Source organism: Dicentrarchus labrax, unplaced genomic scaffold, assembly GCF_905237075.1.
Source record: "Dicentrarchus labrax unplaced genomic scaffold, dlabrax2021, whole genome shotgun sequence".
NCBI classification, from domain to species: Eukaryota; Metazoa; Chordata; class Actinopteri; family Moronidae; genus Dicentrarchus; species Dicentrarchus labrax.
This window is the reverse complement of record NW_026136703.1, coordinates 17913311-17928334: the sequence shown is the minus strand read 5'-3', so window position 1 is coordinate 17928334 and position 15024 is coordinate 17913311. Positions and strand designations below refer to the sequence as shown.

General features: G+C 39.4%; 1 protein-coding gene across 1 annotated transcript in view; it reads left to right on the top strand.

Annotated features, from left to right (window-relative positions):
- The first annotated feature begins 531 nt into the window (after positions 1–531).
- plpp2a (phospholipid phosphatase 2a) overlaps positions 532–15024 on the top strand; it is an 18298-nt gene continuing 3805 nt past the window's right edge. The window contains exons 1-4 of the mRNA XM_051382929.1: positions 532–999; positions 12947–13098; positions 13185–13447; positions 14530–14587. Coding sequence (XP_051238889.1) covers positions 939–999; positions 12947–13098; positions 13185–13447; positions 14530–14587 — 534 coding nt within the window. The 5' untranslated portion in view covers positions 532–938. The remainder of the gene's footprint in view (positions 1000–12946; positions 13099–13184; positions 13448–14529; positions 14588–15024) is intronic.

The window sequence follows — 15024 nt, the reverse complement described above, 5'->3', positions numbered from 1 at the left end:
AACCTTTAAGTCAGACTCAAGACTTTTTATGTCTACATTTTGACTTCTGAGTCACAACTGTGAGATACAAAGTCAGAATCATTAAATGGCCAAAAATGTAACTTTTTAAAACACACTTTTAGAAACTTTTGACTTTGACTTGATCTCGCTTTTATTATTCCTAACTTGTTCTGTTCTGTTTTGGTTTTTTTTTTATGTTTTGTTGGCAGAAATAGTCTTCCATAATATGAATATAAATCAGTTTGAGGCTACTGTGAAAATATTATCATGCTATCTGAGGTAGTTGTAGGTTGTGCCCTGCCTTAATTGAAACTAAAACGGTGAATCCTGCACACTCACTCACTGCCACAAAATATCTTTTACTAATGGCAAAGTTTAATTTTTGGTGGCAGTGAGTGAATGTTTTTCCACTCATGCCTCTTTCTGACAGCCTTGCACCCGAGTGATGTGCGTAAAACAACTCTCCTTCTTCCGTGCCTTTACGCAAAGAGTTAACCACGTGGTTCACTCACAGCTTGGATGTGATTATCCAAATCCAAGAGGGCGAAGCAGAGAAAGGGAAAGTAAAGAGGAAGTGCGGATTTTCCCTCAGTCCAGAGGGAGGTTTTCGGGAAAAACGTAATCCTTTGTGAGCGCTGTTTACATGCGGAAAGACTCTCCCCCACCCCCCATGCGTAAAAAGGCAGGACACACAGGACGCAGCGTTACGCGTCCTCTGCAGCTCACCTGAAACAGTGCAGTGTACAGACAGACAGGCAGGCATACAGGCAGACAGACAGAAAGACAGGCAGGTACACAGGAGTGGAGCCGGAAGAACGAGCAGGTCGACTTATCCTGATAGTAACTTTTCCATAGTAACTCTGGGCGTTTCTTTGATTACAACCCCTCTGCTTTTAAACGTTATTTATTCATGAAAGTGAAGCGATATCGGAGGAAACATGACAGAGCAAGGAAAGAAGCTGATTCTGATCGTGGTGGATGTTCTTTGTGTCACTGTTGGTGAGTGTCTACCCTTGTTCTAACCCTCCTCCTGACAATATGGCTGAAAATGTGCTTGTTTTCAGGCTGTAAAGCTCATCTGTTGTGCGTTAACTTTTTGGTGCGTCTAAATAAGAAATATGACTCTAAAAATCATTTAAAGAAACCTGCTTTTATTGAGAGGTTTGCAAAGTGACGCATGGGATTGCCCAACGCACACATGATTTATTGATCTATCACAGATAATCTACTTGTTGCTTCATGCTCAAGATTAGAAGTTACTGACACCTGTTTTAAAAAGACAGGATATACATATTGACACATTAATTGCAGTGATTTTACACTCACAGCAATAGAATGAAACAATGCAAGTCATCATTGGTCTCTATCTTGTCCAAACAGGCCAGACTCTTTCTCAGCAGTGAGTAAGAGTCCTGCAGAGACTTTTGTTGATCTCTTGCTGTCACTGGAGTGATTCTTCTTTAGGAAATCATTTGGGTTAACACAAGATACATCCTATCTTATCTCACTATCTGGCTTTTAAAGTGCTGATTTGCTGAGACAAACTATTTAAATACATTGTTTGGAAGTAACCATGAAGCTCAATCTCAAGCTGTCTCTTTTGTTTCTTTGATGAATAATTTCCAGACTCTGTGAATGCACCCTGCACCCTGTGGCCCCTTTTTCTTTTTCTGAACACTGGGTTAGGAGGAAGAGCAAAGATCATTGTCAATGAATCTCTTTTTTTGTGACAGTTAAAATCCTGTTTTGGAAACTGGAGACCAGGTGTGTGTGTGTGTGTGTGTGTGTGTGTGTGTGTGTGTGTGTGTGTGTGTGTGTGTGTGTGTGTGTGTGTGTGTGTGTGTGTGTGTGTGTGTGTGTGTGGCGCGTGCGTGCGTGCATGCATGTGTTTGTCTTTGTATGTGTGATGAGAGTGGTCTCTGTTGTTGTGAATAATGTACAAGGAACAAAGCGGCTTGTTGCGACTTGCTCTGGACTCCATGTACGACAAAAAGCCATTAAGAGAACTGACATCTTCCAGCTGTTTGTGTCATGTCTGCTCACATTTTCTGTCACCATGAGGATGGCGATGAAAGAAGGGAGGAATCGGGGATGTTCATTCCTCAAAGAGTTTATTTTCTGTAGCTGTTTCTCAGGGTGATATATGGGGCTAAACTAGAACTCGCCTGAGGTGGAAACTCTGTAAAGGGAGCAAGAAACATTAAAGGTTGCAACTTTTGTGTGAGTGTGCATCCAGTTGTGGACCCATCTGCTACCTGACGGAGAGGAATGATAATGACCATTCTGCTGTTCAAACCCCCCCTCTACACTCAAAATGTGTGTTCACACCTGAGTCCACTGTCAACGCCCTGCATGTCCATTTTGTGTAGAAGAGTCTTAATCTTTAGGCAGTTGTGGAATGTAACTCAGTACATTTACTCAAGTATAAGTTTGAAATTTCTTAAATGATACTTTTCATGCTACTTTATACTTCTAATCTAATCTAATCAGAGGGGAATATTGTACTTTATTTTTACTTCACTACGATTATTTGACACCTTAAGTTACTTTATAAATTAGAATTCTTACACACAAAACATATGATGAGTTGTAAAATAGGGTTGGGGTTATTATTGTGCTTTATTATGAACATTAAGTGGTTCCAGCTTCACAGATGTGAGGATTAGCTGTTTTCCTTTTAATTATTTTCATACTGTTTTAAGGGGTTTGGACTATTAGTTGGACAAAACAACCTTTTGTGATGGAGTCACTTTTGGCTCTGTTTAATTCTGACATAATTTCTCACTATTTTCTGAAACTTTACAAAGAAAACATTTAACTGTTTAATGGAGAAAACGGTAATAAACAGATTAATCCGTCATGAAAATCATCATTAGATGCAGTCCTATATAAAATAGTTAAAAATTAGCTCAACCTACTAAAACAATAAAATCTTGCAAGTAACATTTTCAATGCAGGACTTAAACTTGTAACAAAGTATTTTTACAGTGTGGTATTAATACTTCTACTTAAAGCAGCAATAAGGAACTTTCATTATGTGTTGATCCTGGCAGCAGGCATTAAGAAAAACTATGTAAAAATAGACAATCTTCTCACTGATGTTGTGATTATGTAGGTCATAGAGGCATCAGTAGGTTTAAGTAGAGGATCTGAATACTTCGTCCGCCACTGTTTTCTAGGGACAAACTCAATGAAAGAAAAACCTAGGTAAAAACCTTTCTGCAGATGAAATGTTAAGGATTTCTTGGACATATTGATTTAGCTAATATAATTTTAAAAAAAGCCAAGGACATCTTGAGTCTTTCTTTCTGGTTGAATGCAGAAGGGACTAATTATCTAACATTACACTTGTGAAATCACATTCTTTTGCTGACTAAGCTCGAGGTCCATGTATGTATCATCAGGGTGTATCATGCATCATTTTTTTTTTTTTCTAATCAGTCAGACGTGTAAGTTAGTCATCGGCCTAAAAAAGTGAATGTTTTAGTTTTAAGATTTGTGCTATGAATCATTTCATATATGTTTGGTCATAGTTGGGAGATGAGATAACATCGCCAGTCACAGTAATGATTTTATTTCATAATTTCCTGTGAATTCAATTGCGAAACTTTTTGCAAATGAAAATCAGCACTTAATTCAAATATTGTGGTATGTTTATATCTACCTTAGTTTGTATAATATAACAATATAATGTAGGGACCATTATAAAGGAAACACTTTAAAGATGATTTGTGATGTGAATGTGATGACCAAAAGCTGCAACAAGTAGTCCATCAATCAATTAGTTGATCAAAAGACAATGAAATGGCAACTGTTTTGATGATTTAATTGTTAAAGTCAATTTTTAAGCACAAATGTCGCGTATTTGAGAGGTAAAAACAACAAAACATCAGAAAATAGTAAAAAGCTCAGAGTTTCAGAGCCCAAAGTGAAGATGTTGTACTCCTTTTTCTTTATCTACAGTCCAAAACCCCAAGTTATTCAGTTTACTATTATTTATAAGACCTTTGAGAAGCTAAAACCATCTAATATTTGCAAATTCTGTTCAAAAAATTAATAAAGCAATCAATTGATTTATTGGTGAAAAAAAGCCCTGGAATATACTTTATATACTACAATATTGTCCTTTTCATATTGTTTTATTTCACAGCTCTGGTGTCATTTGCTGGTTGCTTCGCCTGCCTTTGTATTTTGTTTTCATAACCAGGTTTACTATAACACGCCTATCTGGCTGTGCAAACTATCACTGCATCTTCACTCTGCTTCTTCATCTCGAGTCTGCTGAGATCTGTGTATGTGTGTGTCTGTGTGGAGGGTAAACTATCATCAGGTTTGATCCCCCCCTCATTTAGAAAGGTGTGTGTGTGTGTGTGTGTGTGTGTGTGTGTGTGTGTGTGTGTGTGTGTGTGTGTGTGTGTGTGTGTGTGTGTGTGTGTGTGTGTGTGTGTGTGTGTGTGTGTGTGTGTGTGTGTGTGTGTGTGTGTGTGTAGGAATGTGCTGAGTATCCAGATTGTAACTGATCTGTGATACTGCTCAGTGTTTTATTTCTCCCTCTTCCCCTCTGCAGTCAAACCTCCATCCTGCCATTATTTGTTACCACTGCACACAGTATCTCACTTTGACACAGGCCGATGCCACCCAGTCTGTTGTTACAATGTCAGTCACATTTCACATCTCAATAAAGATGGTAAAGATTAACTTGTATCTGAACAGGCTGCTCTGGTCATGTCTTTGTTTCACTTTCAAAGGCAATAACAGTTTACAAGTTCATGCGATACTGATTTAAAGGAATAGTCTGACATTAAATAAGCTTTATTTGCTATCGCTGGCGAAAGTTAAATGAGAAGATCGATACCACTCTGATATCTGTACACTAAAGAGGTTACAGCCAGTTAGCTTAGCTTGGTATAAAGACTGGAAGCAGGGGGGAAACAGCTAACCTGGCTCTGGCTGAAAGTAACAAAATCAGCTCAGCTCACAAAAAAGTTCATTTATTGACACATTATGTTTCGTTTTAATTCTTATAAACAAACACCTTCGGCTTTGTCGAGGGGTCATGAGCTGGAGAACACAGCTAGCTGGACTCTCTGGCCTAGAAATAGTCTGACCCATAACCCACCGTAACAGCACAAAGTTTTTACACTTTGCTTTAAGTCTGGATTGAACAAAAGAGATGTGTTCACCAACTACGGTGTTAATTAGTGAGCTTTAGAGATGCCGGTAAGACATTTTTGCCTCCTTGTTTATGCTAAGCTAAGCTAACTTAACCCTCTCCTGACTGTAGTTTCATATTCAACTGACAGCTGTTTGTGTTATTGGTGTATTTCCCAACATGTCAAACTATTCTTTTCACCATCGCTATTCTGTTTAGAAAAAAAACATCTGTTCCCAGTGTTTACCTCACAAAGCTGAACAAATCCATCTGAATGCTTTCAGCTTCGACACTGTTTTAATGCTGTTTGTCTCAGCTTTAATGGTGTTTGTACGTTATGAGACACTGAAGAGCTATAGCCTTTCCGGCTGCCTGTCAACAAGACCGGGCACAGCTGGTGCTGCACTTTTCAATAGAGGTCACTGAAGATCGCTGTACTGACTCTGGTTTCTGCTTTTTATTTCAGTTCAGGTATAATTTCATAATTTCACTTTTATTTGTAGCATTCGTTATCTGGTCTATACCTGTCTAGCAGGAAGAAAGGATCCATATAATGTGCAGCTTTGGTGTCAGGAGCCAAACTCCTGTTAGCTGTTGGCATTCAGGAATAAGGGAGGTGCAGGTCAACAACCTCTAAAACTTGCAAATGCCGGTCATTCGCATGTCAGTCAGATGATCTGAACGGATCAGCAAATATTTTGTGAGTTTGAACGACAAACTATAATGCCCTCACTGTCCCCACTTCAAAGTTTCAGGACTTTAATAATAATATATAATAATATGAAAAGTCTTTTCAACTAATATTGTTTTTTTATTCTCTGGATTCTAATGAATGTTTTGACAATAACCAAAAGTATGTTGGCTGTTATTGTGAACCTGTGTAAATCAACGGGGGAAGAATTGATTAATGAAAGAAGGATAAGAGCTGTGGTATGTATAAACCAACTGTTGGATGAAAAGTGATTGGTCAATTTTGTTGCATGTGTTGTAAAATATCGATGTTACTGTGTATACAGGGCGGCATCGATCAATCTACCAATGATTCTGTAAAATTGAATCATTTGGAAATAGCAAAATTCCCATCACAAGTTCCCAGAGTCCAAATTGACTTCTTATAATGTCAAAGCAAACCCAGATATATTCACTTTAAGCAGAAAATGCTTATATTTAAGAAGCTGAAACCAGAGAATTTATGCAACCTTCTTGCTTAAAAATGACTTAATCAACTAATTTCAGCTTTAGATGTATTGAATGATATGGAAACACATATTTCATTCATGTGAGAATCAGCAGCGAGAAAATGAAAGTGTTTGTTGCTCGTGTAGTTATAAAAACGGTTACACTCCAACAAGTCATTACAAGACTAAGAATTTGATTTAAAGTGTTTGAGAAATGTCAGAGGAGTTTTGTAACGGAGCTGCAGAGGCGGCTGACAACAGCTGTTGTTGTTTGTCTCTTTGGATTTTATTTATGTGCCATTTCTACATTTCTGACATCTGAACTGTTTCACTGACGCACGTGCGCTCACACACACACACACACACACACACACACACACACACACACACACACACTCTTTAGCATCCATCTTTCATTTTCACACAGGAATGTCAGGGAGCAGAAGTCAACACTTCCCACTTGACATTGACACCTATTTGGCAGAATAGATACTGTGTGTGTGTGTGTGTGTGTGTGTGTGTGTGTGTGTGTGTGTGTGTGTGTGTGTGTGTGTGTGTGTGTGTGTGTGTGTGTGTGTGTGTGTGTGTGTGTGTGTGTGTGGTTAAATGTGTTGTCCTCGGTTGTATCAGAAGGTCTTTTCAGTACTGTTGCGGTTTCATGTGAGAGGAAGAATTATTTCTGTTTTTTGTCTTTAAAGGGCAGGGTCAGTTTTCTCACTGTTACTTCAGTAAGATGTGAGCTTCAGAGGTCTGCAGGATTAATTGCTTGAATTACAGACTGCTTAAACATAATGCAAGACTAGGAAGTCTTCAGAGAGAACATATGTCCACCAAACACAATCACACAATCCTTTTTAAATGTACGTTAATAATGTAATAAAGTGTTTGGCATTCAACACAAAGTGAAAGATAATCGTGGCGGGACACATGCCAGATTCTTTATTATTCAAGTGGGGTATTTTAATGAGAGACAGATCTTTTGGAAAATGACTCACAATGTTGAAGAATCTGGATTCACACCAACAATTTCACTAAAACCTGGCTCTAAATATATTTGACACACAAGGTATAAAGCTTAACAAAAAACCAGACAGATAAATCAAAAACATCTCCTCCTTGGTAAGACAATTCAGTCGTTCTGGGATACAATCCAACACAAAGAATATGTACCATTAGTGTTTAAAGTAGTGACGCTCAACCTTTTTTCATACAAAACAGTTTTGTTACTCCAAAGCAGCAATTTACCAAGAAAAAGCTTTTTATCACCTGGTGTCGTGAAGGACTTTCCCAGGAAGAAAAAAAACCCGGCCTCACAGGAAATGATGCACTTTCTTTCATACAATAGTTTTCCTGGATTAATCCCTCCAGAAATGATGAAGTGATAACAATGAGCGCCTAACACCAAAGATTCAGCCAAAATAAACCAAAGAGGGATCTTCAGAAGTTAAATATTAGTCTTCTGGGCACCTCAGTGTGAATCTCTATCTGCTAACAAACTGCGAGGTCACCAAGCAGATCCACAAACCTCACAGTCGTCTGTTGAGATTTTACATGCAGAGCTCAAACAAATGTTCATACAACACTGTTACCTGTTTCTGTTTCCTATCAATGTCTCAGCTATGCATGGACCTCGGCCACTCGTCTTGAGGGCTGAATAACAGGAACACTTCCCACTTTTCCGCTGGGTCAGAGGTCGAGGGGAAGTTGTACTTGTTTCATGATCCCAAATTCCATCATGTTTATTTTCTCAAAGTGGAATCGGGGGTCCGCTCTTGCCAGGGGAGATTGTGAAAGCGTAAAACAATACTTTCCCTTCTTCCTTTTTTATCTTTCCTGTGGACGTTTTGTTACTGAGGACAAAAACTCAGCAGAAACTGTGTGTGTGTGTGTTTCTGTACTGGGAAAGTGAAAAGAAACTCAACAGCTACATGTGAAATGTCAGAGTAGGATGATACAGGCTGTTCACTTGTACTGATTTACTGCAATAAAAGTAACAATCAAAGTTGTACTTAGTACAATGGGCAGTAAAATGTACTGCATGTGAAAGTGAAAGCACTGATGGTGAGAGGATTTAAGGAGGGAAGAAGGAAGGAAGGAAGCAGGTCATGAGAAAGGAAAGAAAGGAAAGACGTTAAAGTCTTGCACATGTTCTCTAAAACTGCATTTTGTTACTAAGCTGCAGAGTTTGAGTTGACATTATGAGGACATAAGACTTATTTCGCCTAAATCTTTCGAGTAAAATCTCCAACCTGCAAAGCAAAAAGTAACTGACAGCTGTTAGCCTAAACTAAATTACTCGAGTTAGGTATAAGTACCTCAAAACTGAACTTGGGAGAATAGTTTAGAAATACTTAGTCAGGGATAAATGTGACTTTTATGTAAGTGCCTTTTTGTTGTTGTTGCAGAGCTAGAGCTGGGAGCCAGTTAGCCTAGCTTAGCATAAGTACCAGCACTTCTCTAAAGCTCTCAGTTATAGTGGTTGTAGCTTGTTTTCTTCTGAACAGAAACAGTAAAGGTAAAAAATAAAATAAAATAAAATAAAAGCACAACTGCAGTGTTGCCTGGCAACTTCACCGTGACGACATGACTCGGGAATGTCACTGGTCCTGGTTGTTCACCAAGAACAGGTTAAAGCTGTTTGCAGTCTTGATGCTAAGCTAGGCTAATTGTCTCAGGGTTCAGCCATCCATATATACACACACACACACACACACACACACACACACACACACACACAGTAATAATATACAGTAAATGGAGTGAAAATAAAGTTGTGGGAAGATGGATAAACTGTTATAAACTGAAATAATTAAAACATGTAACGCCATATAAAAGAAATTGCCATTGTTAGCTCGGTGTATTATCGTCCACTTTGGACGGTCCAGCTGTTTTCCCCTGCCTCCAGTCTTTGTGCTAAGCTAGGCTAACCATGTCCTGACCCCAGCTCTGTACTTCACATACAAACATAAGAGTGGTATCGACCTTATTGATCTAATATTCGCTAAGAAAGCAAATAAACATATTTACCATCGAGTCACAGAGTAAACACCTACTCTGTTATTTCCCACTAATGCATTTTGACATGGGAAACCCTTCTTTTGTGTACTCCTATCACAAAACATGTTGCTAAAGCGTGTACACAAACAAGTTCTTCTCGTGGACTTTGGACTGGAATTTCTTTTTTTTCGGGGGGTGAATTTGGGGAATGAACCTCTCTTCCCCAGCTCAACCCAGCCTAAAGGCCACCCCACCAGTACAGGCCTATAAAAACATACCAGGCCTTCTGAAATAATAAAGCAGATAAAAACAGTCAGTCCCACTCAGATCATAGAAACTCTCCATGGACTTGGCTGCCAGAGGCTGTTGGAGCATGTTTGATACGAAGGGGAATTGACTTCCTCACTGATTCTGTTGTTAAATAAGCTTAGCTGTGTGTGTGTGTGTGTGTGTGTGTGTGTGTGTGTGTGTGTGTGTGTGTGTGTGTGTGTGTGTGTGTGTGTGTGTGTGTGTGTGTGTGTGTGTGTGTGTGTGTGTGTGTGTGTGTGTGTGTGTGTGTGTGTGTGTGTGTGTGTGTGTGTGTGTGTGTGTGTGTGTGTGTGTGTGTGTGTGTGTGTGTGTGTGTGTGTGTGTGTGTGTGTGTGTGAGTGGGTTCCAAAAAGCCATTGCCCAACTCCGTCCACTCACATCTCCAAGCCTAGCAGTGTGTAGCCACCAGAGACTTGTGTCAAACAAGCAGTCTCTTATCTAAATGTTATCCTTGCACCCTGCAGAATAAACAATGGTTGGGCCTTACTTCAAAGAGAAGCTGAGAGCACGCTTGACCTGCTGGAATAATGAACCCTGAGATGTGCAGAGCGAAGGGAAAGCTTCCTTTGCATGAAAATAAATTCTCTTTAATGAGGAAACTGCTTGTCATCAAAGATCATTAGTGGCACTTGTTCAGGAAATGGAACAAATTTTAGATTAGGCATTGCGGCCTGTGTGTGTGAGTGTGTTCCTCAGGCAGTGTGTAGTTACATAAACTAGTGGGCGACAGACTGATAGTTAGTTAGTTTTGATAAATTAAAACAAAGCAACCTTTTATGCAAGAGTCTGCACACTAACAGACAACTGTAAAACTTTCAGTACAACACACACAGACTGTGCAGATGTTGCTTATAGAAAATAATGGAGAGAGAGAGCACTCTTCACATACAGAGCAACATACACAAACACTGGATTCTGGGAGGGTTAAAGTGGTTAGGCTATAATCAATATTTTTATAGTATTAATGTATTAAATGTGATCATGTGAAAAGTTGCTTGGGGTGATTAACCTAGATAGAACCTAAATTTGAAGCGTCTCTCAGCTTTACGTAGCTTTTTTTTTTTTACAGTGAGTTTCAGCTCATTGTTCAGCTGTCCGGCCCGCAAATGTGCTGTTTTTTTGTCAAGCCGCTGTGAGAGCGATGAGTGAGAACCAATAACTCATGAACATAGGGGAGCATTTAGCAGCTAAAGAGCCAGGACATTTCCCTCAGGAGTTGGTAGAGACCAAAAACTGAGCCAAAAGAGAGTGAATATTGGACTCTCATTCATCAGGTAGACACACACAGCTCCAAATTAATTCTTATGTTGCTCTCTAACTGGTGGATGTGTAAATGAGTAACAGTTTGCTAATAAGTTTGCCATATCAACTTAAATAGAGATGATATCTCAGTGTTGTGTTCACAACTGCCCCCAAGTGGCCAAAATAATTATTGTTTTTGTTATCCTTTACATATTTACATAAAATGGAGTTAAAGAAAACATCTGTGCATTTGGGATGGCTACATTGTCTTGATCCCATTGTCAGTCATAACCATATACATAATAACTATGGCTACTGTACATGTGCAAGGAAGTTTTTTTGGTTTCTACCAGTTCTGAGCTCTTGCTTCCTTTCCACATTTCCATTTTTAAACTTCTTCTTTTGCCTGCGTTCACCACAGCAAATGTATTTAATAGTTAAGGTGTTGTATTCTTGTTTCTAGTAAAAAGCAGAAACAACAACACTGGCTTTGAATGTTCACAGCAGACAGGTTGCCACAGTGTGTATGACCTCAGACTTAATTCACACTCTTGACCAGTGGACTCCACATTTGTACACACCAAAATTACCGTCTATAGAACATGTTTTCATTTCTGTTTGTGTGTCTTTGTGTGGTTTAAGTTAGTTCTGCCTGACACATTCACATAAATACATCCATTACACGCTTTTACTAGCTTCAGCAGTTCAGTGAGGACTTCTTGAAAACAGGAAATTTGTTCTAGTTGTAGTCTAGAGGGTTCACGACATCAGCCCTGTAAATCGGACCATTGTCCCTGCTCAGGTTTATGTGCTTCAGCCGCCGCCTGAACTCTGAGTCTTTTGTTTGCTCTTGCAGAGAAACTGTTAAACCAAGCTTTCTGTCAGCGTACACATGGAAACGATAAATACATGCATTTTTTGTGGTGCACACCTTTCTATGTGAGAGTGTGTCCTCGTTCAATCCTCAGCTCCCAGGCCCTTCTCTGTGTGAGCGGTGCCCCCGCCGTCAAAGGTCATAGCTGTCCTGTCCCGCGTGTTTCCATGGCGACAGGTGGTCTCTCCGTAGAGAGTGACTGTGACCCGTTAGGTGAAGTTGTTGCCACTGAGCTCTACCGATGACAAATTCATATACTTGGCAGACTTGGGCCTTCTGACCGAAAGCCAAAAGATTAGTCCATCTGTGTGTTCTTAGCTGTTTCCTGAGCTGCACCTCATTGTGTTGCGGTTCAGTTGTCAACGTGCAGCTGAAGGGTCGAAGCTGCTCTCAGGATGGACCTTCAGCTCTTAGTACAGTGCGGCTCCCAAAGACTACAGTATTACTACTTCAGTGTCTCATTTTAAGTAACTCAAGTTTGGTTTTTTTTTGGTGTGGTTATGCTTGTTCTTTCGTGCTGTTTTCTTGTTGTTTTCCTATAATTATCTGCAGTATATTATTATATTTGTGGTCCTGCTTATTGCACTGATATCGGCCTATCTGCAAATAACATGGTATTCGCCAATATCGGTAGGCGATGTTTATCTTTTGTTATGCATGAATTAAGCACTGGCGAAATGTGCTGGTTGTTTTATTTATTTTTTGGGGGCTTTTTGGCTTTTTATTGGAGCATGCAGCAGCACAGACAGAGAGCAGCTGTTCACGTCTTGGATGAGAAGAGAAATAGACTGAGCATAAAAGGGTGAATAACAACAAAAAAACATCAGCAATAAGACAATCAGCAGCTCTTTTTTGCAGTACATCAATAAACTAACACATTTTTAATTTGGTGAAACAGGTTATTAGTGTCTGATGCAGATTTCTGTAGAATACGGTATTTGAATACATTTTCATTTGCTGTGCATCCCATAACTTACTCGAACAGTATTTAGTATCAATGTTTTGTAAGATTAAAAAAACAAACGTAGTGACTGTACAGCTTAGGTGGAGGTAATAATAATTTACTTTTCCATGTGTTCACCATTAGGGTTTGATCAGTTCACTGTATTAGTTTACTTTCACACTGTCTTTAGCAGTAGAGTGGATTTTGTGCTCATGATACAGAGGACAAATTGATGTCTCTCGTCCCTCCAGCGGCTCTGCCCTCGGCCATCCTGACGCTGATGTTCAGCCCGTACCAACGAGGAATCTACTGCGACGATAAGAGCATCAGCTATCCCTACAGGAGAGACACCATCTCTCACGGAGGCATGGCTGCCGTCACCATCATCTGCTCCATCGTCATTGTGAGTCCCAACATCCTCTTCGTCTGAGCAGTGTTGTTACACAGCAATGAAAATAAACCCTTTTCTCTCTTCTGTCCACTCCGCAGATCACCACAGGGGAGGCCTACCTTGTGCACACAAAGCGTCTGCACTCCAACTCCCAGTTCAACCAGTACCTGTCGGCCCTTTATAAGGTGGTGGGCACCTTCCTGTTCGGAGGAGCCGTCAGCCAATCACTGACCGACCTGGCGAAATTCACTATAGGTCGTCCCCGTCCAAACTTCTTAGCTGTGTGCGCTCCGGTCAGCTGTACAGGATACATGCTGCAGATCAACTGTACCGGCATCCCCCGCAATGTGACAGAATCCAGGTACTCAACTCTCTGCCTCTATTACTGTCTTATTACATCTTTATTATCAATAAAGTTTCACTCAGTGACTTAAACAGACGTACATAATATTTTGCTATATATTTATCATGTCGACATGCATATCTGTTTAACAGTTTTATCTTTAGACTGTAAAGATAGAGGTTGAGAACACGAGCTGGTGTCTTAAAGTAGCTTGGTTTGTCTAAAACAATTCTATAAACCACGTAAAAGCAGCAAATCTTCACATTTGAGGAGCTGGAACCAGGAAACGTTCTGTATTTTTGCTTAATTCATTAAAGGAGCTACATGGAACTTTTTTATTTTTATATTTTTCATTGATTCTGGTAGTGATTCCACCACCTCGTTTTGTCTGACAGCCATTAAGAATATCTATATATAAAAAGCCAATCTTCTTGCTGATAGTCTTGTTTGTCTATGTAGGTCATATAGAGGCATCAGTATTAAATTGGGACTGTTTCATAACCAGTTAAAAACGCCTTGTAGTACAAGGACATTATTTTTATTATTATTATTATTAATTATTGTTAAGTTGTTAAGTTAGTTTTTATTTTATGAACTTAATGTCACTGTCAACCGGCTTGGATATGATCTACATCAGAAAATTATTTTTATGTTCAGTAAGTTCATAAAATGTCAAAAACAATGACAAATGTTCATCACAAGTGATGTCTTAAAGTCAGTCAATACCCAAAAATCTTTTGGGTATTGTCTCTAGTGTCACATTTAAGAACAGGCCTCAATTATTCAATTGACCACCTAATGTTAATCATATTTAGTTTGTTCAGACTTTCTCAGTGTGGAAATAATTATTCTAAATGGTTATGCACGGGTGGGATCACAAAAAAACGCCCTGTTGGGATCAATTGGTTCCATCATAAATATATAATTATTTTAAAATATATTATATAGATCAAATTGCAGGTGGACAATAAACCGATAAGTGGGTCTCATTCTGAGCTTTACTCTTCGTCACGTCATTATCATATTTATTGAAAACCAATAAAAGAAGATCACTAACTTTTGTAAACGACCTGTGTTCTGTTGCTGTTTTTGCTCCTCAGATTGTCGTTCTACTCCGGCCACTCGTCCTTCGGGATGTACTGCATGCTCTTTCTGTCGGTGAGTGCGTGGCTGTCTTTATTGCGTGAGACTTTTGGCGTCTGTTTAGTAAAGACACTCAACAAGTGACTCAAAACAGGAGGGGGTGGTCAACACGGACGCAGAGCTGATGTTTGAAAACATCATTGTTGTAATACTACACACTGTACAATGGTCGGAAGATGACGGATTCGACAGTTTAATCCGTTAGTGTTCAGAAGTGAGATATTGAGAGTCAGTTGTATATACAGCACTGTTCTGTAGCTGAGCCTGACCTTTCTGTGGAGGCAGGTGGGCCAAAAGAACATTTGTCCTTCAGGAAACAGTCAAATATTTTCCATTAAGACACGACTGTATATTCTCATAACTCATCATTTGTATGAATTCCCACAAAAAACACTCCCTGTGGATGAATAACAGATGTCGTCTTTTTTCTGTTAAAAAACGAGATATTTGTT